Source organism: Mus musculus, chromosome 2, assembly GCF_000001635.26.
Source record: "Mus musculus strain C57BL/6J chromosome 2, GRCm38.p6 C57BL/6J".
Taxonomy (NCBI): domain Eukaryota; kingdom Metazoa; phylum Chordata; class Mammalia; order Rodentia; family Muridae; genus Mus; species Mus musculus.
This window is the reverse complement of record NC_000068.7, coordinates 176,890,767-176,918,506: the sequence shown is the minus strand read 5'-3', so window position 1 is coordinate 176,918,506 and position 27,740 is coordinate 176,890,767. Positions and strand designations below refer to the sequence as shown.

Below are 27,740 nucleotides of genomic sequence, written 5' to 3'. Positions count from 1 at the left end.
TTATTGTTTGCAAGACATTCCATTAGTTCAAAGACAGAGAAATAATGGCTTAGCAGATATGTTACTGTTTAAATCAAGCCTAGTAGAGCCATGCTGTACAAGTGCGAGTGTCTTCAGTCTCATATCGCTTAGCTATTGCAAAAGGAACACACAGTGATTAGGTGACAAGTATATGTCTAAAACCTAGTATTGAGCAAATAATCCATAGTATATCTGAACTCAATGATATACTTGTAGTAACATTGCTAAATTTATTGAGATGAACACTTCATGAGATTCAAGAATGAATTTGTGGTAAAACCTTAATCTCTGTATCACATCTCTGTGATGAAAAAAAAGTCAGCTGTGAAAGTAATGTGGAATATTCACTTGTTATTCTCTTTTGATGTGGATATCAAAGGTTAGGAAGGATAGAAGCCTTGTGAGCATTGGGGTATTGAAAGAAGCCACATACCTTTCACTTTTCCAGAACAATTAGAGGGTATGCAGTATAAAATACCTTGAGCGACATTCTAAATGTGCTATAAGTTTATAAATAATTTGTTTTTCGAACATTGCTGCGGACATTTACCAACTCAAACTGCTGAAAATAGTAATGAGAATTAAGGCAGTAGGAATGTTTTTTTTTTTTTGCATTTGTTCATATTCCAAATGTAGTATTACTCTCATGATAACAAAATTTTTGAATGCAAACATTCTGCAAACACTATGAGTTCTTCCTGTTTTTTCAAATATGTGAGTAATCTTTTATAGAAAAAGTATGTTATAATTGTGAGCCAGATGATCAGTACTGTTCCCATTTCATGTATCCTCGAAGATGTAAAACAATCAATAATTTAGTAGAACTCCTTTGAATGTAAACAAAGTAATATTATGTTAACATTAGATTGCTCTTTTCAATGAAACCAAATTTTAAAACAATTCATACAGATAAAAAAAACCGATCAATATATTCAATGTAAGAAAGATTTCACGTGTGCCAATTATATTTGCAGGCATGAAAGAAGTTGTACTGCAGAGCAACCCTCTGAGTTTATTCAATGTGGTAAAGCCTTTGCATATGAGAGTCATAGTCAAATGCATCAAATTAAACATACTGGAGAGAAACACTATGACTGTAACCAATGTGGTAAAGCTTTTAAAAGAAGGAGTGACCTCCAAATACATAAGCGAACACATACAGGAGAGAAACCCTATGAATGTAAATGATGTGGTAAAGCCTTTGCAAGAAGCAGTCATCTCCGAATACATAAGCGAACACATACAGGAGAGAAACCCTATGAATGTAAACGATGTGGTAAAGCCTTTGCAAGAAGTGATAACCTCCAACAACATAAACGAACACATACAGGAGAGAAACCCTATGAATGTAAACAATGTGGTAAAGCCTTTTCACAAAGCAGTCATCTCCGAATACATAAGCGAATACATACAGGAGAGAAACCCTATGAATGTAACCAATGTGGAAAAGCCTTTACAAGAAGTGGTGACCTCCAAAAACATAAACGAACACATACAGGAGAGAAACCCTATAAATGTAAACAATGTGGTAAAGCCTTTGCACAAAGCAGTAATCTCCGATTACATAAGCAAACACATACAGGAGAGAGACCCTATCAATGTAACTAGCTTTGCAGGAAGCAGGGGTCTCCAATGCCATAAAAGATCACATACTGGAGAGACACTATATGAATGTAACCAAGGTGGTAAACCCTTTGCAGGAAGGAATGACCTTTAAAGAGAAAAGACCATACAGGAGAGAAACTCTATGAAGGTATCTAATGTTATAAAGCCTTTGCAGCAAGCATTGATCTCCAAGTACATAAATGAACACATACCAGAGAGGAACCTTTTAAATGAAACCAATGTGGTAAAACTTTTTCGAAATCCAATAGTCTTTACACACATAAAAGCACATATAGTTGAGAGAAATGCTTTGATTTTAACCAATGTGGTTAAACTTTTTTCAAAGGGCAGTCATCAACAAAATCATAAAAGAACACATATAGGAGAGAGATTTTTGAATGTTAGCAATGGTGCTTTTACACCTTTTTCATGAAGCAGTGGCCTCCAAATATATAAAGGAACACATACAAGAGAGAAACCCTATGAATATTGGCAATGTTTTAAAGCACTTCTACAGCACAATCATCAAATCCATAAAGAACATGAGGTGGAGAGAAATCCTCTGAACAACACTAATTAGGGAAAGCAATTGTACAAAAAAGTCATCTCCCAACACAAAAGTATACACACTGGATAGAAACCCTATGAATATAGGCAGTGTGGTAAATATTTTTTAAGTCACAGTAGTTCCTAAGTAAATAAAAGGAGACACAGTTGAGAGAAACCCTATGAAAGTTATCAAATGAACAAAGCCTTGAAAGTTAAAATCTTCAAATGCATAAAAGAAGAAATAGAGGTGAGAAACCCTATGTTTGCAAGCCATGTGGTATTGCTTTCATTTGTCAGTCATATTCAAAGACACAAAAGAAAACATAATGTAGACAAAATGTTGAGTGTATTTAATATGGTGAAGATTTTTGAATATTTCTAGAGTCTTCACAATCAAACAATCCATACTGCAAAGAAATTTAGAAATATAATATGGTGAAACCTTTTCAGATCCCAAATCTTCATCATTATGAAAAAGAAACCTATGAATGCATTCAATATGGGGAAGCCTTTAAACATTTCTAATTCTTCATCATCATGAAAATAATCATACAAAGGAGATCAAGGGGATACAAGGCATGATTCTTATTGTCTTGCTTGAGTTACAGTCCTGACATCCTTTGGTGATGAATATCAGTGTGGAAAGTGTGAGCTGGATTAAACTCTTTCCTCCCCAACTGCTTCTTCGTCATGTTTATGCAGGAATAGAAACCCTGACTAAGACAAATTGGTATGAGGATTGGGGTATTCCAGTGACAACCTGACCATGTTTTGGGAGGACTAAAAGGACTTTGGAACTTTGGGCTAGAAGATCCATTCTGTGTTAAGAACTCTGTGGGATGTTGTGTAGGAGCTTGGAAGATAATGTTGAGAACAGTGGAGAAGATGAAGGCCTCACTTTTGAAATTTCACAGGAAAATTAAAGACTCTTTTGAGGTCCATTGCTGTTTTGGATTGTGAAGATTCTGTGGTTCTGTGTAGCTAGGGCTGAAGAATCAGCTGTGATGAACAAGATACCAGAACTTCTAGAGTGAAAACTTTGCATTACTGGGACTATTGATGCTGGTTAGCTGGAGCTAAGAAATTAGCAGTGATTAAGAAGAGACCAGCATCATTGAGGTGGCATCTTCTGGGAAGTGTTTTCTGAGAGCACAGAGGCAGTGTTCTAGAGATAGCCAAGGTTGTACCTTGTGCTGTGCCTGGACTTGGTAATGTGTTAGAGTTACCCACATGGTACTGGTTTTGAAGGCCTGAAGGGATAATGTAGAGCAGCTGATGCCCTGCCCTGTGAGAGGCCATGGAAGGCCATTGGTGAAGGTGCAAACTCAGGTGAAATTGATGTCCCAGTACTGAAGAGATCATGCAGTGTTTTGGAGTTGCTAGGTCCATGAATGACCAAGAACAGCAGCAACAGTAAAGTACAGGCATCTGGAGCCTAGAGGACAAGCTGTGTGCTACAAAGGACAGGGCTGGAGAAGTGACCCAAGCCCTTGGAGGAGCCCAATAAATGGTGATTTTGAACCCAGACATTGGACAGTTGGAGTTTAATTTTTGCTTTTGATTGTGACTGTACACTAATATTTTTCCCTCTTGAAGGGAGAAAATATTTTAGTGGATTCCACAGTTAAGAGACTTTTAGTTGTAAAAGGCTTTGGATTTTAAAGGATATTGGATATTTTAAAAGGATTGAACTTTTACTATGTAAAGACTGTGGGACTTTCAAAGTTTCTTAGAACTTAGGGATGAATAAGAAACTAAGGGTTAAGGCTTAATTGTGATGTGCTTGTGTGTCAAGTTGACAAGGGGTCAATTGTACTGGCTAGTTTTCTGTCAACTTGACACAAGCTGGAGTTATCACAGAGAAAGGAGCTTCATTGGGGGAAATGTCTCCATGAGATCCATCTGTAAGACATTTTCTCAATTTGTGATCAAGTGGAAAGGCCCCTTGTGGGTGGGACCATCTCTCTGGGCTGGTAGTCTTGGGTTCTATAAGAGAGCAGTCTGAGAAAGCCAGGTGAAGCAAACCAGTAAAGAAAGATCCCTCCATGGCCTCTGCATCAGCTCCTGCTTCTTGACCTGCTTGAGTTCCAGTCCTGACTTCCTTGGTGATGAACAGCAAGCAGTATGAAAGTATAAACTGAACAAACCCTTTCCTCCCCAACTTGCTTCTTGGTCATGTTGTTTGTGCACGAATAGAAACCCTGAATAATACAAGGGGTATAAGGTGTGGATTGTAAAAAAAGAGACTAGACAATAAAGAAATGAAGAAATAAAATTATTTTAAAAAAAAGGTGGGATAGACAGAAACATTCCTTTCAAATTATAGCTTCATTTTCACACCAATCAGGATTTAGGGATAGGGGCTTATGTAGTTTACAGTGTCAACTGTTATAGAATATGGGTGTTATAGTTTATCCAATCATATGTACTTGTTCTTTGGTGGTAAAGTGCAGGTCTTATATTTTGAGGAGCACAACGAAAAGCAGAAAGCATTGTTAGAGACATTCATTATGTTTTCAAGAAGAAAATATGAGTAAAGTGAGGTTGGATCTCCAGAAGACCCCATGCCTGGAAACTTGAACTTAGTTTCAGCATATGAGTAAATGCAGGGTAATAACAAAAAGGCAATACCTAGGGCCTGGTGTTTGGTTTGGTTTGGTTTTTCTGCTTAATCCCAATTGTGTATTGGTTCTCATGCTACTCCTGTTAAATTGTCCCCAAATTGCATGATAATCCCGTATTGGGGCACTGAGATTCCCTGCCCCAAGCTGATTGTAAATGGGAAACAGAAGTGCCAGTAGCCAATGGCTAGGCAGGAGACAAAGGCAGGACTTTTGGATTCATGGCAAGGGGAACAAACAGGATCTCCATACCAGTAAAGGAATTGGATGACAGCTTGAGAGCAGGGAAAGACAGAACACCAGCCACATAATAGATGGGGAAGAATAACCCCAGTGTTCCCTCCTCTGATTGATTCTGGGGTAGCAAAGATGGGCTCTAGATCTAGGAAATTAGGTGTATCACAGGGGAGCCAATAGCAATGTGTATGTTTGGGAGTGTCCCAGCCAATGAACTGATTTGGCATATTAAATATAGCTGTTTGTCTTTCATTTCAGACTCCAAAGCACTTGCAAGCTGAGCTAGGAACTTGCACAGGTGTCATCCTATAGTAGAGCAGAGTAACCAGCTGAGTCTAAAGAAGGCATCACACCTATAGGTGGAATGCAGTATTAAAAACTAATTTGACATTCTCAAATGAAAAACAACTGCTATGATGTGAAATTAAGAGATGAGGCAAATTGGATTCTTAGCAGAGTCACTGGTTTTGCTGAGCCATCTGATTCCTCACCAAGCTGGGCAGGTTCACAACTAAAACAAAAGTTGAGCTGAATTGGTATGCTTAATTCTTGGGTTCCTGGAATGAGCTGGGTCTCAGCAAAATCCCCCAAGCTGATCCAGACATCCTTGTTAGTCTGGATTTACCACGAACTCTTCTTAAAGATTTCTGTTTGTCTCTGATAGTTTGAGCTTGGAGGTGCAGTACAAAGAGACAGGCTGGCCAGAAAGCAGAGAAAGAGGTAGATGGTAGAGGCTGCCCAGAGCTATAATCGGAAAAAAAGAATAGAGAGAAACCGATGAGATTTGTTTAATTTCTTTAAAGGATAAATGAGCAGGTAGTGATTGTTTACGAGTGTTTGAGGCGATCTCTGCTGAGAGCCCTAATGTTTCCAGAGGACTCTCCACATGGCTGGCATACTAGCACACCCAGGTCCTTGAGTTCACTAGTGAGTGGAGCACAACATAAGTTCCAAAAAATCTAGAGGGTCTTGTGATAGCAGGAACAGGGACAAAAGACAGCAGCCTGACCAGCAGCTGGGTTTAACTGCTGGTCAGTGCCTCCCTCACCCCTCCCCCATGCCTCATTTGGCATGATCTCGGCAGAGGGCCCAAAGGTCCTCAGTGGACTCTCCATGCTGCAGGCCCACTAGTACACCCGGGTCCTTGAGATCTCTGGTGAGTGGATTTCAACATCACTTCCAAAAATACCAGAGGGTCTTTTGCTAGTGGCAACAGGGTCAAGGGACAAAGGCAGGCCCTAGTACATCCAGAATCTTGGGATTTCTGAGACCAGTTTATGCAGGAGAGTAAGTGGGCAACAGAAGCAACCAAGCTTCTTGGACAGGGTTTCTTCAGACCTTCATCCTCAGCCAGAAGACAAAACAGTAATCTCAGAATACATAAGCGAACACATATAGGAGAGAAACCCTATGAATGTAACCAATGTGGAAAAGCCTTTGCAAGAAGTGGTGACCTCCAAAAACATAAACGAACACATACAGGAGAGAAACCCTATGAATGTAAACAATGTGGTAAAGCCTTTTCAGAAAGCAGTCATCTCCGAATACATAAGCAGACACATATAGGAGAGAGACCCAATGAATGTAACTAGTGTGGTAAAGCCTTTGCAGGAAGGAGTGACCTTTAAAGAGAAAAGACCATAAAGGAAAGACATCTATGAAGGCATCTAATGTTATAAAGCCTTTGCAGAAAGCATTGATCTCCAAGTACATAAATGAACCAGAGGAACCTTTGAAATGTAACCAATGTGGTAAAGCTTTTTTGAAAACCAATAGTCTTTACACACATAAAAGCACATATAGTTGAGAGAAATGCTTTGATATTAACCAATGTGGTTAAACTTTTTCAAAAAGCAGTCATCAACAAAATCATGAAAGAACACATATAGGAGAGAGATTTTTGAATGTTAGCAATGGTGCTTTTACACCTTTTTCACAAAGCAGTGGCCTCCAAATATATAAAGGGATAAGTACAGGAGAGAAATCCCATGAATATTGGCAATGTTTTAAAGCACTTCTACAGCACAATCATCTTGAAATCCATAAAGAACATGAGATGGAGAGAAATCCTCTGAATAACACTATTTAGGGAAAGCAATTGTACAAAAGAGTCACCTCCCAAAACAAAAGTATACACACTGGATAGAAACCCTATTAATATAAGCAGTGTTGTAAACATTTTATAAGTCACAGTAGTCCCTAAGTAAATAAAAGGAGTCACAGTTGAGAGAAACCCTATGAAAGTTAACAAATGAAAAAAGCCTTGTACATTAAAATCTTCAAATACATAAAAGAAGACATAGAGGTGAGAAACCCTATGTTTGCAAGCCATGTGGTATTGCTTTCACTTATCAGTCATATTCAAAGACACTAAAGAAACATAATGTAGACAAAATGCTGAGTGTATTTAATATGGTGAAGATTTTTGAATATTTCTAGAGTCTTCACAATCAAACAATCCATACTGCAAAGAAATTTAGGAATATAATATGGTGAAGCCTTTTTTAGATTTCTTAAATCTTCATCATTATGAAAGAGAAACCCATGAATGCATTCAATATGGGGAAGCCTTTAAACATTTCTAATTCTTCATCATCATGAAAATAATCATACAAAGGAGATCAAGGGGATACAAGGCATGATTCCTTATTGTCTTGCTTGAGTTACAGTCCTGACACCTTGTGGTGATAAATATCAATGTGGAAAGTGTGAGCTGGATTAAACTCTTTCCTCCCCAACTGCTTCTTCGTCATGATGTTTATGCAGGAATAGAAACCCTGACTAAGACATATTGTTATGAGGAGTGGGGTATTCCTGTGACAACCTGAACATGTTTTGGGAGGACTGTGGAAGGACTTTTGAACTTTGGGCCAGAAGATCCATTCTGTGTTAAGAACTCTGTGGGATGTTGTGTAGGAGCTTGGAAGATAATGTTGAGAACAGTGGAGAAGATGAAGGCCTTGCTTTTGAAATTTCACAGGAAAAATTAAAGACTCTTTTGAGGTCCATTGCTATTTTGGATTGTGAAGATTCTGTGGTTCTGTGTAGCTAGGGCTGAAGAATCAGCTGTGATGAACAAGATACCAGAACTTTTAGAGTGAAAACTTTGCATTACTGGGACTATTGATGCTGGTTAGCTGGAGCTAAGAAATTAGCAGTGATTAAGAAGAAACCAGCATCATTGAGGTGGCATCATCTGGGAAGTGTTTTCTGAGAGCACAGAGGCAGTGTTCTAGAGATAGTCAAGGTTGTACCTTGTGCTGTGCCTGGACTTGGTAATGTGTTAGAGTTACCCACATGGTACTGGTTTTGAAGGCCTGAAGGGATAATGCAGAGCAGCTGATGCCCTGCCCTGTGAGAGGCCATGGAAGGCCATTGGTGAAGGTGCAAACTCAGGTGAAATTGATGTCTCAATATTGAAGAGATCATGCAGTGTTTTGGAGTTGATAGGTCCATGATTGACCAAGAACAGCAGCAACAGTAAAGTACAGGCATCTGGAGCCTAGAGGATGAGCTGTGTGCTACAAAGGACAGGGCTGGAGAAGTGACCCAAGCCCTTGGAGGAGCCCAAAAGATCGTGAGTTTGATCCCAGACATTGGACAGTTGGAGTTTAATTTTTGCTTTTGATTGTGACTGTACACTAATATTTTTCCCTCTTGAACGGAGAAATTATTTTAGTGGATTACAACAATCAAAGAAAATGCAAGGAGATCCTAACCCAAAACCCAAATCCAGCATGCAAGGAGAAGACCAAACCTACAAATTATAGATAGATGACAATGGAAAATTTCAAATCAAAGGACCAGTAAATATCTTCAACAAAATTATAGAAGAAAACTTCCCTAACCAAAGAAAGAGATGGCCATGAACATACAAAGAAACTACAGAAATCCAAATAGACTGGACCAGAAAAGAAATTCCTCCCGACACATAATAATCAGAACAACAAATGCACTAAATAAAGATAGAATATTGAAAGCAGTAAGGGAAAAAGGTCAAGTAACATATAGAGCCAGGCCTATTAGAATTACATCAGACTTCTCACCAGAGACTTTGAAAGCCAGAAGATCCTGGACAGATGTTATACAGACCCTAAGAGAACTCAAATGCCAGCCCAGGCTACTATACCCAGCAAAACTCTCCATTACCATAGATGGAGAAAACTAAGTAGTCCATGACAAAACCAAATTCACATAATACCTTTCCATGAACCCAGCCCTTCAGAGGATAATAATGGGAAAACACCAACACAAGGACAGAAACTAAGCCCTAGAAAAAGCAAGAAAGTAAGCCTTCAACAAACCTAAAGGAAGACAGCCACAAGAACAGAATCTGAACTCTAACCACAAAAATAACAGGAAGCAACAAATACTTTTCCTTATTATGTCTTAATATCAATGGCTCAATTCCCTAATAAAAAGATATAGACTAACAGACTGGCTACATAAACAGGACCCAACCTTTTGCTGCTAACAGGAAACCCATCTCAGGGAAAAAGACAGACACTACCTCAGGGTAAAAGGCTGGAAAACAATTTTCCAAGTAAATGGTCTGAATAAACAAGCTGGAGCAGCCATTCTAATATCAAATAAAATCAACTTCCAATCTAAAGTTATCAAAAAAGACAAGGAGGTGCATACATGCCCCAAAGCTGAGGACAGGTAGAGAGGATAAATAGAACCATTAAAGAGACCCTTAACAAATTGACAGCAGAGACTAGCACTAATGATTAGATAGCTCTCCTAGCCTTTGTGCTCTTCAGGGTTAGAAACACTCCTGGACAGTTTGGACTGACCCTGAAAGACTCTGAGAGTATCCCCTCACTCAGGCGTCAGGATAGTAGCAGACCCCCCAAGAACTCATGAGAGACCAAGCTTGATGCAAACCACACGAGGCTTTATTTGGGGAAAGCCAGAGCTATGGGGATTACTCCTATCCCACGCAGGGTTAGAGGAGTCGACCCTGAGGTAAAAGGGGTTTCAGTTTTTATAGGCCCTTAGGGGGGAAAGGAGAAGGGGGAAGTAGGGGATTTTCAGATCTAAACAATGTCTATTCTAAAATGATTGATTCCTCTTGAAATGGGTATGGGAGGGAAACATGGAAGAAGTCTAATGAAGGTGCAACAACTCAAGATTGGCCCCTACTGTGGTTGCTGGGGAGATTTTCTGACTCTTTCCCAGCAACCAATATAGCAAACAATACCACAGACACTTGGCAGTGAGGTACAGCAATGGGGGCACACCTTGTCAGAACATTGACAGACACACAGGTTCGAGGAGCAGCCAGAGCATTGTGCTCCTCTATTTTTCTAAATCAGTGAAGCTAGTTATACTAACAGTGAAATCTACTTTGCCAATTTCAGGGCTTCTGTGGCCTTTTACATTCTGTCAGGATCTTTCAACCCCCTATAAATCACTCTACGGGGGGTGGGGAGGGGCTCCACTTGTAGAAATAGCTTCTGTACATAGTGCTGACATGCTGCTTTCCCAGCCTTTGTTCTCTAGGCTCAAGGAGCTCAAGTGTTTTAGAATGGGAGCAAAGAAGCAGCTCCAGAAGGCCTACTCAAGAGAAGGAGACTTGCAAGCCCCACAAAAGTTCCAAGTTAGAGATTTGGTCTACATTAGACGCCACCATGCAGAAAACCTTATCTTGTACTCTTGACCACCCTACTTTCTACCCTTATGGGACCCTTTAGATTTTGCTTCTGCTTTTAATTATAGGTCCATGTGTGTTATCGCCTTTATTAGAACAAGAATTAGTGCAGTGCAGCTTTTAGTTTTAAGACAACAGTACCATGCCCTAAAGGATCAAGTGTGTCAGACAGAAGATAGTGTCTAGTTCTAAGATTAAAACTACTAACAAGTAGAAGTCGGGAATGAAAAAGTGAAACCCACCCTTTGATTTACCCCATTCTCCCCTTCCTTTCCCCAGTTCAGCCTTTCTTTTTCTAATTAAAAATCATTTTATTATTCTATGTGTTTGAGTGTTTTGCCTGCTTGTATGTGTACTGCATGCATGCCTGTTTCCCTCATAGGTCAGTAGTGGGCAGTGAATCATTTGCACTGGGGTTTTAGACAGTTCTGTGCCACTGTGTTGGCACTGAGAATTGAATCCAGGTTCTCTGCAAAAGTATTCTTTAAGCCATCTATTTAGCCTCTCTCTCTCTCTCTCTCTCTCTCTCTCTCTCTCTCTCTCTCTCTCTCTCTCTCTCTCTCTCTCCCTCTCTTTGTTTTTTGAGACAAGGTTTCTCTGTGTAGCCCTGGTTGTCCTGGAACTCACTCTGTAGTCAAGGCTGGCCTCTAACTCAGAAATGTGCCTGCCTCTGCCTTCCAAGTGCTGAGATTAAAGTTGTGAGCCACCACTGCCTGGCTTTCCTTAGCTTCCCAATGCCTGTTTTTTTTTTTTTCCTTTATGTTTCTAAGTTTTTAATGGTTAGACTTCCTTTAAGTTCTTTGTATATTCTATCCACTGATCTTCCAGATGAACATCTGGCAGAGATACCTCTCCTGTTTTGTGGGCCTCTCCTCTTCACTCACCTGACAGGTCACTCTACAGAAGTTCTAGCCACATGTGGTTCCCTTTGAAAGTAATTGCTTTCATCCTCTGCACCACCAGGGTCCTGTTTAGAAATCCCACTCCCATACTTCTATGTGGACGCAGATTCCTTGCTGGTTCTGGTGCAGTTTTGGAGTGTGGGGTCCTGTGTTGATGTTTTTGATCCAACTGGGATTAAGTTCTGTGCAGGACGAGAAGATGTGGCTTTATTTTCCTAAATATTGATTGTCGGCTTCAGGGGAGCATGTAGGCATGTGTATTAGTGTGGGGGTACGTGTATGTGTGTGTGTTAGTATGTGTATGGAGATGTGTGTGTTTATGTGTATCTATGAGCATATGGGCGGGAGGGCATGTGTATGTGTGTGTGGAGGGATTGCACATGCACGTGCATGTGGGGCTGTATGTTTGCATTTATGTGTGTCATCACCTGTGTGTGTACATGTGTTTGGGTTACATGTGTGCATGTGTGTATGAGCATATGGAGCAGTGCATATGTGCATGTCTGTGTGTGAGGGCATTCGGAGGGTGCATGTGTTTGTGTGAGCATGTGGCGAGTGGGGGTTTCATGAGTGTTTGTGTGCGTTTGTGTGTGGTGTTCTACATGTTTATAAGCAGGGATCAGGTATATGGTGTGCCTTTGTGTCTACATGTTTGTAAGCAGGGATCAGGTATATGGTGTGCCTTTGTGTCTACATGTTTATAATCAGGGATCAGGTATATGGTGTGCCTTTGTGTGTGAGCATGTTTATGTGGGTGTATGTGTGCCTGTGTGGCTGTGACCATGTGGCTGGAGTACAGGCATGTGTGTGTGTGTGTGTGTGTGTGTGTGTTTCAGCATGTGGTGGTACATGTGTATGTGTGGTGTGTTTGAGAGCATGTAAGTAGGGGTTCATGTGTAAAATTGTGTGTGTCTTTGTCATAGATAATGTGACTTCATGCACTTATATGTGGATCTTCTATTCCAGTGCTTCAGACTGTGTCTGGTTATGTATTAGTACCATGCTGATTTCTATTACTACAGCCTTGTCATATAATTTGATATCAGGTAAGATGATGACCCTGTAGTATCCCAGAACACAGTGGTATTTTATTCAAATATAATCACAGGTAAATTTTTATTAATAAGGTGCACTGAAATGAAGTTTATGAAAGCAAAGAAACCTTTCAAATAGTTTTATTTCACTCCTGTTGTTTTCTGGCACTACCTGTTCAACACACCCCCAAAATATTGAGCAATACCTAAAGTCCCCACAAGAGGGCAACAACAACCTTCCTGAACCATGGTTACTCGGGGAGTGTTGGAGGGGGTAATTGGAGAAGCCCCTGCCTTGTTTTTCTTTGTACAAACAGTGTCACTTTTGCCCTTGTCCTCTTTGAAGCCATTTTTCATCTTTTATAGACATTTCCTTGTAGTCTGCCCACTTAGCACCAGCTCTGATGTCCCAACACTGAGGTGGGATCCTGGCTCCATGGCAGTGACAGTTCATAGGATATCCCGGGATCTTCTCACTTGTCAACTAAGAAATTGGCTTTAGGTCAGGCGCTCATCCTGGATGATGATACAAACAATTGACTAGTGGGGCATTTGTGATTCTGTTTCCCAGGGAGATGTGAAGGAACTTCTGTTCCTCCCAGATAGAGGATGTTGAGAGATAGGAGATGGCTTCATACAAACATTACTTGGTGCATCAGTGATATTTCTTGTTGCTTTGAATAAATATCCAAAAAAAATATCTTAGAAATAGGGAAAGGAAAGTTTTATCTTGTTTTGTTGGAGTCTATCATGGTGAGAAAGGCAGGGTGGAAAGTGGGAGATAGGATGGGGAGGGCTAGGAGGCATTTGGGGATGAGTGGGAGACATGTGGGATTGGGATGCAGATGGGGAGAGGGAGGCAGGGTTGGAAGTTGAAAGTAGCCTGTCGTATTCCATCTGTGGTCCAAATAGATGAAGATGAAAGGTTTCCCTCTCACTTTCTCCTTAAGCTGGGCCACCAGTTGGAGGCATTCCATTTTGGGTGGCTCTTCATTTTTTTTGGAAGCTTCTGTCAAAACACCCAAACACACACAGAACTGTGTCTCTTGCCCAGGAAGGGAAGGAATATTTTTATTGTTCTTGTAGGAACATGGTTGACATAGTCAGCTAACTGTATCACTAACAAAGCCACCCAACATAAGTGATGCCTTGGGGAAGCTTAATCCCTGGAGTTTGCTACACTGATTGCAGGCTGCTCTGCCAGAGTTTTCTCTCCCTCAGCAATCAGTTCTTCCTTATACAACTCCATTGAGACCCCTGAGTCCCATAACCTCCTTCTGAATTAGTTTCAGATTGGAGGTAATGCCTGCTCATCAACACTGCTTTGAGCCACGCCAGGGTCAATAGAGTAGGAATCTGCAGTTTCCTCACTGGAGAAATGAAGAGTGTTGAAAGAGGCCGAGAATGAGGGAGGTTGTCCTCAAAAGAACTATCCCAGTGAGGAGATGTGTGCACATGGCATTCTTTGGACAGCACCTTTCATGCCATATATATTTAAGCTTCATTTTTAAAAATCCTCAAAACAGAAAGTAAATGCTTAAATTTTAGGATAAGCCTCTTCACGATAGTCAAAATAAAATATCCTAATAAAAGCAACTTGGGAAAGTAAAAGTGATGTTAGCTCACAGTTTCTGTGTATGGGCCATTATTGGATGATGTGATGGTATCAAGAGCCTGAGACAAGAGTTCACACATATCCAAAGTCAAGGGCAGAGTGCTCAGAGCATGTGTGCTAGTGCACAATTCACTTTCTTCATTCTTAAAGAACCTGAATCCCTGCCTAAAGGATGGAGTGACTCAGGGTGGTGAGTCTCTTCTTAGTTAACATAATTGTGACAGTATCACACAACTATAGTCAGAGGCTAACCTAATTCAGATGAGGACTCCTTGAGACTTTCCTCCCAGGTGGATCTAGGTTGTGCCAAGTTGACAATTAAAAGGATACATCATACCCTCATCTTTTTTAATGGTAGTGAATACAAACAAATGACAACAAGTGTTCTGGTCTATGGAGAAACTGGAGCCCGTGTGCATTGTTGGGGGATCATGAGAGGATACGATATCTATAGAAAATGGTATGGTGACTTCCAAAGGGCCACTAACAACTGAATTAACATGGTAGCCCACAGTTCTGCTTAAAAGAACTGAAAACCAAGTGTCATATAGCTTTCCACACCCAGGCTCATCACAACTGTATTCTCAAGACCTAGAAGTAGAAGCAGACAGAGTTCCTTTAGAGAGGTGAAGAACTAAGCAAAGCATGATCTATGCAAACAACATAATATCAGTCATGTCACTGGCCATAAAGTAGATGAACTCTTGAAGTCTCTCCATATTTTTTATTGCTGTGAAAAAACACCAAACAAAAGCAACATAAAGAAAAGTTTATTGGGAACTTACACTTTCAAGGTAAATGCAATAAGAGTTTGTGGCCATGGTTGGAGGATATTCAATCACATGGTGAACCTCAAGATTGTGAAAAAAACTTGTTCCTTGTTGTGCTGTGGCTCAGCTCTAGCATACAACTTTAATACTAAGTAAGAGCTTTCTGTAAACAGGAGTAAATAAAGTTGACCATAGGTTAATAGGCGAGCAAGTTGCCAGTTGAGAGGCTGTTGGGAGCTATTAAGACAACTCTTGATCTCTAAATTGGGCCTCTCCCCCGGAGAAAAAAAAGGGGTCAAGCGGGCCACCGACACATGGATTCCGAGAACAACCACGGGATGTTCCAGCCCTAAGTCATCACCGATGTCCTGACCACACCCTGTTACCACCAAGATCCTGCTTCCCCGTGTAGCTGCCAAAAGAAAGAATTTCTATTGCCCCCCTCCCATAAGTACTTCTCCTTTTGCTTGTATTGGCATACCCCTCCTACTGATAAGTATCTGTACTTCCCCTTTTGCTTGTGTATTTAAACCTGGGGCCTGACTAATACATTTGGGGCTTTGATGCATTCCAGAATGTTTCCGTGTCGTTATTCACACAAGGCCCCTCGTCCCTCTCTACCCACCATTTGGTTCTTAGGAGGAGGTCCCCTCGAGACCCTCAAATAACTGGACCTGCTGGACGGGTTAAGTGGCGCCCGACATGGGACACGAGGTATGACCACCCTTCAGACAACGGATTAAAGAGGTAACGCGCAGACAGAGAAACAGTGGGACAGTCCGCCAATACTTCACTCGAGTGTCGAGGACTGACGTCTGAGAGGTAAGCCTAGGCATTCAGTTGTTGTCCCATTAACCATGGGGAAGGTTCTGTCCAAAGAGGCAGTTTTTATTCAAGAGATGAAGGGTTCTCTTAAGGAGAGAGGGATAAGAGTTTAAAAAAAGGATTTAATAAAGTTTTTTTTTTTTTGTGGACGAGAGATGTCCAAGGCTGATATTAAATGGTTCTGAAATACACCCTATAACCTGGAATAAAGTAGGCAAAGAAATCAATAGTTTAATAAAACAAGAAGATGATGTCCCTGAGTCCTTTTTTAGTTATTGGGGAATCATCAGAGACCTCCTTGAGCAGGCAGAAAAGGGCGGAGAAGGCGCTCGCCTCTTAGCCCTCACTGAAGATTTTTTTAGAAAACTCCCAATCGCCATCTCGCAAAAGCGAAGCTGAGCCATCAGCGAATTATCAGTCTCGGCCATCATCGAATATCGATGCCCCGGCCTCTAAGGACTCCCTGCCTTCCCCTCTTTCTCCCCAAATTACATTAGATTCTAGAAAAGGGGCTACTGCTCAACCCTCTGTTAGACTAAAAAGAATTTACCCCGTTTTGTATAAGGAGTTGTCAGATAAACCCCTCGATCCTGCCTCAGAGGCAGAATTGGATGAGGAAGCCTTTGAATATGAACAAGATCACTATGATCCCGGGCCCGGTGCCTATCTTAACCATGGAGCCCTTCAATTACCACCCCACTCCTTATTTGCCCCCCATTTCCCCTACCGCCCATCCCATATCGCTGGCTTATCCGTCTGTTCGGCAATTACTTTGAACTAAAAATGAACTTCAGACTCAGATCACCAATCTTAAAGATGTCCTAGGGCTTCAAAAGGAGCTACAAGACTAGAGACCCAGAGTCTACAAAGAGCCCTCATGGGGAACCTTCAAGGTCCCATCTCAAAAAATCCTCAAACTGGCCGCAGAGGTCCCTCTCAAAAACATGGGAATAAAAAATTGACCTTCCCTGTCCTCACCCGAGCTCGAGCCCATCAGGCTGCTCCAGGTCATGAAGATCCCCCCACTGGCTCTTCCGATAAAGATCAGGGGGAACCAGAGAGTGATGATGAGGAGGATCAAGCAAACTCTGATTCTGATGAGGGTGGCATGTCCCCCGATGAAGGGTTGGACACCAACAGCCAACCAGTCTACAAAAGGCTAAAACCGAGACATGTAAAAGATCTTCATTCAGCAGTCAAAAATTATGGGGTTAATGCCCCGTTCACAGTATCTATATTAGAAGGTTTAGCAGGAGAAGGCTATTAGATACCCAACGAATGGAATAAAGTTGTTCAGTCTGTCCTCACTAGAGGCCAATATTTAACTTGGAAGTCAGAGTTTGTAGACAGAGGAGAAAATTTGGCTGCAAATAATAGAAAGAATCCTACTAGTAAGACAGCCTCCTGGACTGCTGATAAAATCTGCGGTAAAGGCAATTTTGCTGCAGACATAAAACAATTAGGGTTCTCCCCTGGTGTCCTTGCCCAGACAGCACAGGTGGCCCTGGGATCTTGGCACACTGTGTCTGCTGCAGGGGCGCTAACTATGCCCCTAACCAAGATTATACAAGGGCCCCAAGAGTCCTATGCACAGTTCATTGCCAGATTGCAGGAAGCAGCTGAGAGAATTTTGGGACCTGAGGAAAGTGAGGGTCTGTTAGTCCGACAACTTGCTTTTGAAAATGCCAATTCGTCATGTAGGGCTGCCCTGAGAGGTAAAACCAAGAGTTTAGATATAAATGGTATGATTAAGCTTTGTAATGAGGTAAATGTGTTTTCTCAACAAGTTTCTAAGTCTATTAACCTGGCCATTGGTGCTGGTCTACAACTAAGTAAAGGACAGAAAACTTGCTATAGATGCCACCAACCTGGACATTTTGCTAGAGAATGCCCTACTCAAGGACAGACCACCCTAGTCTCAACCATGCCTGTTACCCAACAAAAACTCTCCCCCGGTCTTTGCCATAAGTGCAAGAGAGGACATCATTGGGCACGAGATTGCCGATCTAAGACTGATATCAATGGCCATCCACTATCTGCGGTCCAGGGAAACGGCCAAAGGGCCCCCCTGCGGGGTCCGTCTCCCCTAATAACAACTGCAAACAACCCCCTAGCCCCCACGGGAGATTGTGCAGGGCCACGACAGGAAATGCAGCATTGGACCTGTGTTCCTCCACCACCAGGATTATAACTCCTGAAGAGGGAACAGTGGTCATCGAAACAGGTGAATTTGGGCCCCCTCCCCAAAAGATGTTTTTTCTCATCATCAGCCGAGTGTCCAGAATTTTACAAGGCCTAACGGTGACTACCATGGGGAGATAAAAATCTTAGTCACCACGCAGGGACCTCTTACCCTTAGGGCTGGAGAGCGCATAGCCCAAGCCCTACCACTCCCACTATTTGGCCATTTCCCTTATATGAAAGAAGAGCGAGGACCATCCACCCCAGGATCCTCAAAAGTCTACTGGGCACAGAAAATAACCGATTCACTGCCCATGCTGACTTTGTTTCTAGAGGGCAAACAGTTTCAAGGGCTCCTAGATACCGGGGCAGATGCGACAGTAATTTCCTTAACACATTGGCCTACAGCCTGGCCCTTACAGCCCACTGCCACTCATTTAAAAGGCATAGGCCAAACACAGGACACTTTACTAAGCTCCAAACTACTAACATGGTCAGACAAAGAAAACAATACTGGAACTGTTCGACCCTTTGTGGTAAAAGGCCTTCCTGTGAATCTATGGGGAAGAGACATACTCTCCCAAATGGGGATGATAATGTTTAGCCCCAAGGAGACTGTCACCAAATTGATGCTAAAAACAGGGTACCTCCCAGGGAAGGGTCTAGGGAAAGATGAACATGGAAGGATTTCTCCCATTATGCCCACACCCAAAAATGATAAAAAAGGTTTAGGGGCAGACCTTTTTTTTTAGAGACCACTGCTCCTCCTGCATTCCAGGCAGTTAAAATATCTTGGAAATCCAATGATCCTGTCTGGATTGATCAGTGGTCTATGCCTCAAGAGAAATTTCAGGCAGCCTTACAGTTTGTGCAGGAACAATTGAGACTGTCACATCTTGAGCCTTCTACCTCCCCGTGGAACACACCGATATTTGTCATAAAAAAGAAAAGTGGAGCCTGGAGGCTGTTACAAGACCTCCGAGCTGTAAATAAGACCATGATGCCGATGGGGGCACTTCAACCAGGCTTACCATCTCCTATCGCAATTCCCAGAGGTTATTCTAAAATTGTCATAGATATTAAAGGTTGTTTCTTTTCTATCCCACTTCATCCCCAAGATTGTGTCCGTTTTGCCTTTTCCATTCCCATTGTAAATCACGTGGGACCAAATCCCCACTTTTAATGGCGGGTTTTACCCCAGGGAATGGCTAATAGCCCTACCTTATGTCAGAAATATGTGGCACAGATTATTAACCCTTTAAGACAAGAATTCTCTGATGCCTATATAGTACACTATATGGATGACCTGCTCGTTGCCACAAAAGAATTATCCTCCACCCTTGTGGTTGCCCAGGCCGTAGTTAGGGCCCTCCAAAGATGGGGATTTGTAATAGCTCCTGATAAAGTTCAAGTTCAGTACCCTTTCATGTTTCTAGGCTTTCAGTTAGAACCCATTAGAGTACATTCCCAGAAATTAACCATCTGCACCTCACAGCTGAGGACCCTAAATGATTTCCAAAAGTTGCTAGGAGATATAAATTGGTTACGTCCCTATTTAAAATTAACTACTGGATATCTAAAGCCCCTTTTTGATACACTCCAGGGAGATTCAGACCCAAACTCCCCGAGAAAGTTATCTCCTGCTGCCCTAGAGGCTCTCCATAAGGTAGAGTCAGCCATTAATCAACAAACCATGGGCTATTATAACCCCCTTCAACCCCTGTCCTTAATAGTCTTTTCCACACCCTTTGCACCCACTGGCCTATTATGGCAAGATGATAATTCCCTTTTCTGGATCCATTTACCAGCCACACCTACAAAGGTTCTCCCTGTTTATCCTTCTCTTATATGTCAGGTAATTATCCTAGGAATCAAGATGGCTACCCGCCATTTTGGAAAAGCTCCTGATACTGTTATTTTTCCTTATTCATCTGAACAGCTTTCTTGGTTACAGTCACAATTTGATGAGTGGACTATATTATTATCCTCCTTTCAGGGAACCTTTGATACACATTTACCAGCCAATAGGTTGGTTCAGTTTTTGCAAACTACCCCTTTTGTCTTCCCCAAGGTTACCCAGCTGCAGCCTATATCCAAAGCCTTAACTGTGTTCATTGATGGGTCCAATAATGGAAGGGCTGCTATCATTGTCGAAGGACAACGCCAAATCATTGAGACCACCCACACCTCGGCCCAGCTGGTAGAGCTCCAAGGAGCTTTACAAGTGTTTGAATCGGTCTCATCTCCCTTTAACTTGTATTCAGATAGCCATTATGTGGTAAGAGCTTTGAGAGCTTTAGAGGTGGTCCCTAGTATTCAACCCACCACTGCCACTTTTCAGATGTTTCTTAAAATACAAATGCTCATAAGAAGTAGAGCCTACCCATTTTTTGTGGGGCATATTCGAGCCCACACGGGACTTCCCAGACCCCTGTCCCGGTGAAATGATCTTGCTGATCAGGCCACTTGGCTTACATGCCTTACTATCGAGCCTGACCCACTGTCACAGACTCAGAGAACCCATACTTTACATCATCTCAATGCACAGACACTCAGACTACGATTCAACATAACCAGGGAACAAGCCAGACAAATCGTTAAACAGTGTAAAAATTGTCTTACCCTGTTGCCAGAACCACATTTAGGAGTTAACCCATGGGGCCTTGTCCCCGGAGAACTCTGGCAAATGGATGTAACTCACATCCCATCTTTTGGGAAGCTTATGTTTGTACATGTGTCCGTTGATACCTTCAGTGGGTTTTTGTGTGCTTCCGCCCACACTGGAGAAGCTACCAAAGATGTTATATAAATCATTCATTGTATGCCTTTTCTGTCATGGGACAGCCCAAAATTATCAAAACAGACAACGGCCCTGGATATAGCAGTCTTAAGTTTAAACAGTTTTGTGCACAATTACAGATCAAGCACATGACTGGAATTCCCTATAACCCATCAGGGGCAGGGAATTGTCGAAAGGGCCCATCAGACCTTAAAGAATACCCTGACTAAGCTCGGGGCCCAAGAGACTATCTACACCCTTAAGGGAAATTCAAAACAGCTACTGTCTCATGCGCTTTTTGTGCTTAACTTTTTAACTCTAGACATAAGTGGTTGCTCAGCAGCTGACTGACTTTGGCATCCTAAGACCAGTTTAGGGTATGCTCAAGCACTGTGGGAAGATCCCCTCACAGGGATTTGGAATGGGCCAGACCCCATCATCATCTGGGCAAAAGGCTCAGCCTGCATCTATAATTCCAAGGAAGGGCGAGCCAGATGGCTCCCTGAAAGACTAATTAAGCCATTTAATACAACCCAGGGTGGCGCCTGAGAAGATGTTTCATGTTTTCTCTTGTAGGATCACCATGGACAGATCTCTCACAACATTGATGATGCTGGTCATGACGGCGACAGCCAGGCAAGCCCAGACCTATCAGGTTTTTAACTATACCTGGATTATTCAAAATCAGGCTGGAGACAGAGTTAACTCCAGCTCCAAGATTGGTGCCAAGCCCCATTGGCCCGAGTTAGAAGTAGACATCTGTGTCCTCGCATTGGGTGCAGATGCCGCCTGGGGCACCCCTGATTATTATATGCCTCAATTAACAGCAGTTAACACAGGTGATAAAAAGACTGATCCAGGTTGCAGCAGTGATATACGTCGTACTGCCCTGGCCTTACACACTGGAGGTATATATGTCTGTCCAGGAACTCATCGAGATAGATCTCTAAATTATAAATGTGGCTATGAAAATGATTTTTACTGCGCCTCGTGGGGCTGTGAAACCACTGGAGATACCTATTGGACTCCATCCTCCTCTTGGGATTATATCACAGTTAAACGACTTCACCCCAACTCCAAAGTCACCTCCCCTAGAAAACAACCTCTTAATAGCTATTTTTCCCCCAATTCTTCGAGACAAGGGTGGTGCAACCCATTACAAATTGGCTTTACAACAGCCGCAAGGACTGCTGACTGGACCAAGAGAGAATTCTCTTGGGGGTTGCGCATATATAAAGAGGGCACAGATTGGGGATTGACATTCAAGATTCAACTACAAAAAGAAATCCCCAACAAACATAAAGCATCTATAGGACCTAACCCCCAATTACATCACCCTAATTCCCCAAACAATCCCCGACTTCCAGGTACCAGCCCTCCTTTTCCTGCCCTAGGGCATACTACAACCCTATTTCAGCCCACTATCCCTGCGGGGGGGGCCCCCCTTCTTCCACTGATTTATTGTGGTCTATATTGAATGCTTCTGCTTTAGCCTTGTTAGATAAAACACAAAGAGATAATACGTCAGAATTTGAAGATTGTTGGATGTGCTTTTCTGCTTCCCCATCCTTTTATGAGGGCATAGCCTTATTTGGAAATTTTACCCTGCTTTCAGATGCTAGGCAGCTTCCCTTTGAGTCAGTTCAGCTTACCCTGACAAAACTCTCTGGGAAAGGAGGTTGTGTGTTGGGCCCAGACATGCTTCCGCTGTGGCCCTTGCTAGAAATTTGCAATAACATGTTTAGAGGAAATAAAAATAGGTATTCTTATCTTCTTGCCCCAAATGATACCTTTTTTGGCATGTTCCACAGGCCTTACATGGTACATTATTATACAAGATTTTATAAATAATAGAGATTATTGTGTCTTGGTTCAGCTTTTTCCAAATTTTAGTATTCATAAGACAGATGACTTATTAACGTTTTGGGACCAAGGGGCCTCCTTGCTATCCCACCACAAAAGAGAGCCTATCTCGGCGGTGAGCCTTGCGGTCCTTCTTGGCCTGGGTGCTGCTGGGACCGTGACCGGAATCGCAGCCCTTGTGTCATCTCAACAGAATGCGTGCAATTACCATCTGCTCAATGAGGCTATTAACCAAGATATAGAAAATATAAAAAAGGGCCTAGGTGATCTTACTGATTCCTTGGTCTCCCTTTCAGAAGTTGCCCTTCAAAATAGAAGGGGATTAGATTTGCTCTTTCTACAACAAGGAGGCTTATGCGCTGCACTTAAAGAAGAATGCTGTGTATATGTTGATAAAACTGGATTAGTTAAAGATAGCATTGCCAAGGTTACTGCCAGTTTAGAAAAAAGAAAAAGAGAGAGAGAACAACAAGAGTCATGGTATCAAAATTTGTTTTCAACCTCCCCCTGGCTTTCGACCTTGTTGTTCTCCCTTTTGGGGCCCCTATTGGGACTCCTATTATTGATTTCCTTTGGTCCTTGGGCATTTCAAAAATTGACCCGATTTGTTAAATCTCAAATTGATTCATCTCTTTCAAGTGCATTTGTTTCAGTTCATTACCATCGGCTGGACATTGGTGATAACAAGCAGGTTACTAGAGAAGAGGCAGACGTGGATGCCGCTTCATCACCCTCATCTCGGGGAGAGAGACTCAATTTCCATAAAATGCTTAAGTAAGATCATTCCCCTTCCCCTAAATTCGGCCATCAGTCTCATGCCACGAATCATTTATAGATTGCCATAGTCTGTGCTTCCGACATGGTAATATACATTCTCGCCACATTGGAAACTAAACAGTCATCCCAGGCTAGACACATCAAAAAAATGGAACTTGAAGTCGTATGTATGAAGGTTGAGTGCCCTAGGGTCCTTCTCCCAGGAAAAACGGCATGGGAGCAGGTCAGGGTTACTCTGGGTAGAAATCTGTGGGCCTAAGAGTCAATCCTGTACATGACCTCTAACATTGCACACTGGGTATCAGACCTCTACCTCTACCCACAGAGCTTGCTTCATTCCTAAATCCCTTGGCTGGTCCAAGTTATACCCAACAGACTGGGAACATTAATTCAAGCCTCATAGATGACTTTTCCTTGTGTCCTTCATGGTTTTAGAAATTCACCGGGTGAGCAAACAGAAGTTTAGGTGATCGTTAAAAACATGGCTACAAATTTATTATACAATATGCCTTCATAAAAATATTAAAATGGGGGAGATGTTGGGAGCTATTAAGACAACTCTTGATCTCTAAATTCGGCCTCTCCTACCGAGAAGAAAAAAGGGGTCAAGCGGGCCACCGACACATGGATTCCGAGAACCACCACGGGATGTACCAGCCCTAAGTCATCTCCGATGCCCTGACCCCACCCTGATACCACCAAGTTCCTGCTTCCCCGTGTAGCTGCCAAAAGAAAGAATTTCTATTGCCCCCCCTCCCATAAGTACTTCTCCTTTTGCTTGTATTGCCATACCCCTCCCACTGATAAGTATCTGTACTTCCCCTTTTGCTTGTGCATTTAAACCTGGGGCCTGACTAATACATTTGGGGCTTTGATGCATTCCAGAACATTTCCATGCCGTTATTCGCACAAGGCCCTCGTCCCTCTCTAACCCCCATTTGGTTCTTAGGAGGAGGTCCCCTCGAGACCCTCAAATAACTGGACCTGCTAGATGGGTCAAGAGGCAATGAACACTGGATGTGGAAATGAAGGCCATTAGTTGAAGAGTATTTAGAACAGCTAGTAGGAGGGGAAAGGGCCCTTCCCTCTGGAAAGTCAATTGAGGAAGTTAAGCTGGGTTCTTTCTCTGCCTCTGGTCTTGAAGGCATTCACAACTTCATCAGCCTCCTCAGTCTTCATTGGTAAAACTGAATGTCTGGGAAGTTGTTGTTGTTGTTGTTTTTAACAAAACAAAACCAAAGAATCATAATGGCAGAAAATGTGGCAATCAGTAGGTTGCATGGAGTTGCCTTAGTAGGTAGACATTACATCCTGATCTAGTATCAGAGTAGAAAAGAAGGACAAGGTAGAAAAAAAACACTCAGATTGGCTGGGTTTAGGAAATCCTCAAAGTCTGCCTGCCACCACTGACATACCTCCTCTAACAGGGCCACATCCCCAATCCTTCCTAAATTTCCCACCATCTAGGGACCAAGTATTCAAACATATAAGTGTATTGCAAGGATTCTCATTCAAAACCCCATGAGGTCCTTATGCTAAGTGAAATGAGCCAGCCACTAAATGAACAACAAACAGTTCTTGATCCTTAGAGCTAGCAAATATACAGATTTGGAGTCAAGAATAGGAGACAAAAAATTGGGTGAGTAATGAAAATTTAATGTTTCCATAAACACAAAGGATGAGTTTGAAATATCAATGATGCTCTGTAGATGGCCTGTGGGGTTTGTACATCATTTTCTTAACACTACTGAACTGGGTACTTGAATGTGGTAAGATGGTAAAACATAGATAGCCTCTAAATCACAAATAGAATCATGCTGATTGAGGAGACCAGACTTTGCTCCACACAGAGAGGGCACACAGCCCCGAAGCGCACACAGCTTTGGGTGAGTCCCTGGACCTGTCTCTTTGAGAAAGATGTGTAGAATGATGTTTTGCCCATGGAGATGCAAGTGGACCAGGCTGTAAATAGCTCAGATGGCAAAGAACATACTTTGTGTGATGGTTTGAAAATGCTCATCCAGGGTGTAGAATTATTAGAAAGTATGGCCCTGTTGAAGTACAGGTTGCCTTATTGGAATAGTTGTATCACTATAGGTATGGGCAGTAAGATCACCATCCTCGCTGCCTGGAAGCCAGTATTCCACTATCAGCATGCAGATGAAGATGTAGAACTCTCATCTCCTCTGGTACCATACCAGCCTGGATGCTGCCACGTTCCTCTTTTGAAGATAATGGACTCAAACTCTGAATCTTTAAGTCAACTCCAATTCATTGATGTCCTTTATAAGATTTTCCTTGATCATGGTGTCCATTTGCAACAGTAAAATCATAAGATACATTGTAAGCATGAAGACTTGAGTTGACCCCAAGCATCACTTAGAAGAGTGTGACCCCAGACAAATATCTCAGTCTGCAAGTTGGTTTAGGTCAACTTGTTTCTAGATAAACTACTGGTTGAATAACTGGTTGAATAATTGTGAATTAGAAGCTGTGAGAAATAAATATTCTGCTTGTCAATAAATGATATTAGAGAATTCAACAATATATAAAGAGGTGCACCATTTCTCTGCTTCCCCTGTGTCCTGATTGCTGCAACCCTACTGAGGGACCCCAACACATTAGATTATGAAAGAGGTGAGGAGGTAGGGGGCATCTCCAGAAGGAATAAGAGACCTGGGGTAACAGACACACCCAAGAATCAATCTGAGTGATCATATCTGTGACTCACTTCATTGGGGATATATAATCTGAAGTGGCCACCTATATCCAGACAGGCACCCCAGTGGAATGGCAGAGACACCACCCTACCAACTAAACTTTCAACACACAATTTATCCTCTGTACAGGAAATCCAGGCACAAGGATTGGACAGAACCTGGGGAAATGGCAAACCAGTTAATGGCTGAGTTTGAGACTCATCCAATGGGCAAGTACCAATCTCTAACATTATTAATGATACTCTTGTGCTTTGAGACAGAAGCATAATGCCCACTTAGAGGCTCTACCTAGCAGCTGACTCAGACAGATGCAGAAACTCACATCTAAATACTAGATGGAGCTTGAGTACTCTTATGCAAAAATAGGCAAAAGAATTGTGTTCTCCATAATGCATAGGAACTCCACAGAAAAACCAATAGTATCAACTACCTTAACCCCTGGTGCTTCCAGAGTCTGAACTAGCATCCAAAGAAAATACACATGCTGGACCTAATTCTCTCTGCTCATATATGCCAAACTTGCAGCTTGGTCTTTATGTGGGTACGGAACAACTGGAACAGCGGTTATCCCAAAAGCTGTTGCCTTTATTTGGCATATATTGTACTAGCTGGGTTGCCTTGTCTAGCCTTACTGCGAAAGGAAATGAATAGCCTGGCAGAGAGTAGAATTGTCAGGGTGGAGAAGGGATACTCACAAACATGTGTAGCATAGATGTAGCTTGGAGCCTGTTATTTAGGAAGGTTCTCCAACAACAGGAACAGAGACAGTCCATGAGTCTCTTGCTTGCTTGTAGAATCTGTTCTCCTAACTCTGCAGCTTATTCTTATGAAAACGGCAATAGCAAAAACAAACAAACAAACCAAAAAAAAAAAAAAAAAAAAAAAAAAAAACCAAAACGCAAAAAAACATCCTGTTTTACTATCTGGAAAGAAGTCAATATTTTTCTAGCCTAGCATAATATTTCAGCTAATTTTATTTGCACATCTATGAAATGGTACAGTAGGAAAGGTCTACAGTATGCAATGCTGGCAACCTAACCTTGATCACTCTATGAAGAAGGCCAAGTAGACCCTACTAATTTGTCACTAAGTCTCTACATATCTTTCTTGGCTTAAAAATACACACCAAAACACACACAGACACACCAGAAATTCTTATTAAAACTACAACTCATTGATGTTACATTATTTAGCAATTTTATGTAATTCCCATTCAAGGCATGCTTCAAGAGGAAGTGCCAAATAGTAACTAATGGGAACATAAAGAAGAATGGAATGTCAAAAGATATGGGTATATTTATAACAATCAAGATAGACTGTGAGATACAGTTTGTTCCTGATTATCCAATTTAATGACATCTCTAATAGATAAATGAAAATACTGTTTTGGATACATATGAAGTATTTCATGATTGTTATATGCTATTCTATTAAGCATTTTAACATTAATATTGTTAAAATGTGTTGACAAAACAGGACACATTGGGGTGCATCTTCTATGCAATAACTTGTATTCAATTGGCTGACACATGAAAATCAAGAGGTAAAACGTAGCCTTGCCTAATGACTGACATCCACACCAGGCAAC

The 27,740-nt window shown here is 41.9% G+C and overlaps 1 protein-coding gene and 1 non-coding gene across 5 annotated transcripts in view; one reads left to right on the top strand and one right to left on the bottom strand.

Moving 5' to 3' along the window:
- The window catches only part of Gm14296 (predicted gene 14296), a 35,305-nt gene extending 9,307 nt beyond the window's left edge, over window positions 1-25,998 (top strand). For 2 of the 3 annotated variants that reach the window (NM_001305132.1, NM_001305133.1), the window contains one exon: window positions 996-4,465. In NM_001305132.1, the coding sequence (NP_001292061.1) occupies window positions 996-1,209 (214 nt within the window). In that variant the 3' untranslated portion in view covers window positions 1,210-4,465. Of the gene's footprint in view, window positions 1-995; window positions 4,466-15,646; window positions 15,830-21,368 lie in introns of those variants that run through there. The other variant, NR_130970.1, reaches the window with a different exon arrangement.
- Window positions 1-27,740, bottom strand: part of Gm14408 — a 191,981-nt gene that overhangs the window by 103,781 nt on the left and 60,460 nt on the right. The window lies entirely within an intron of this gene.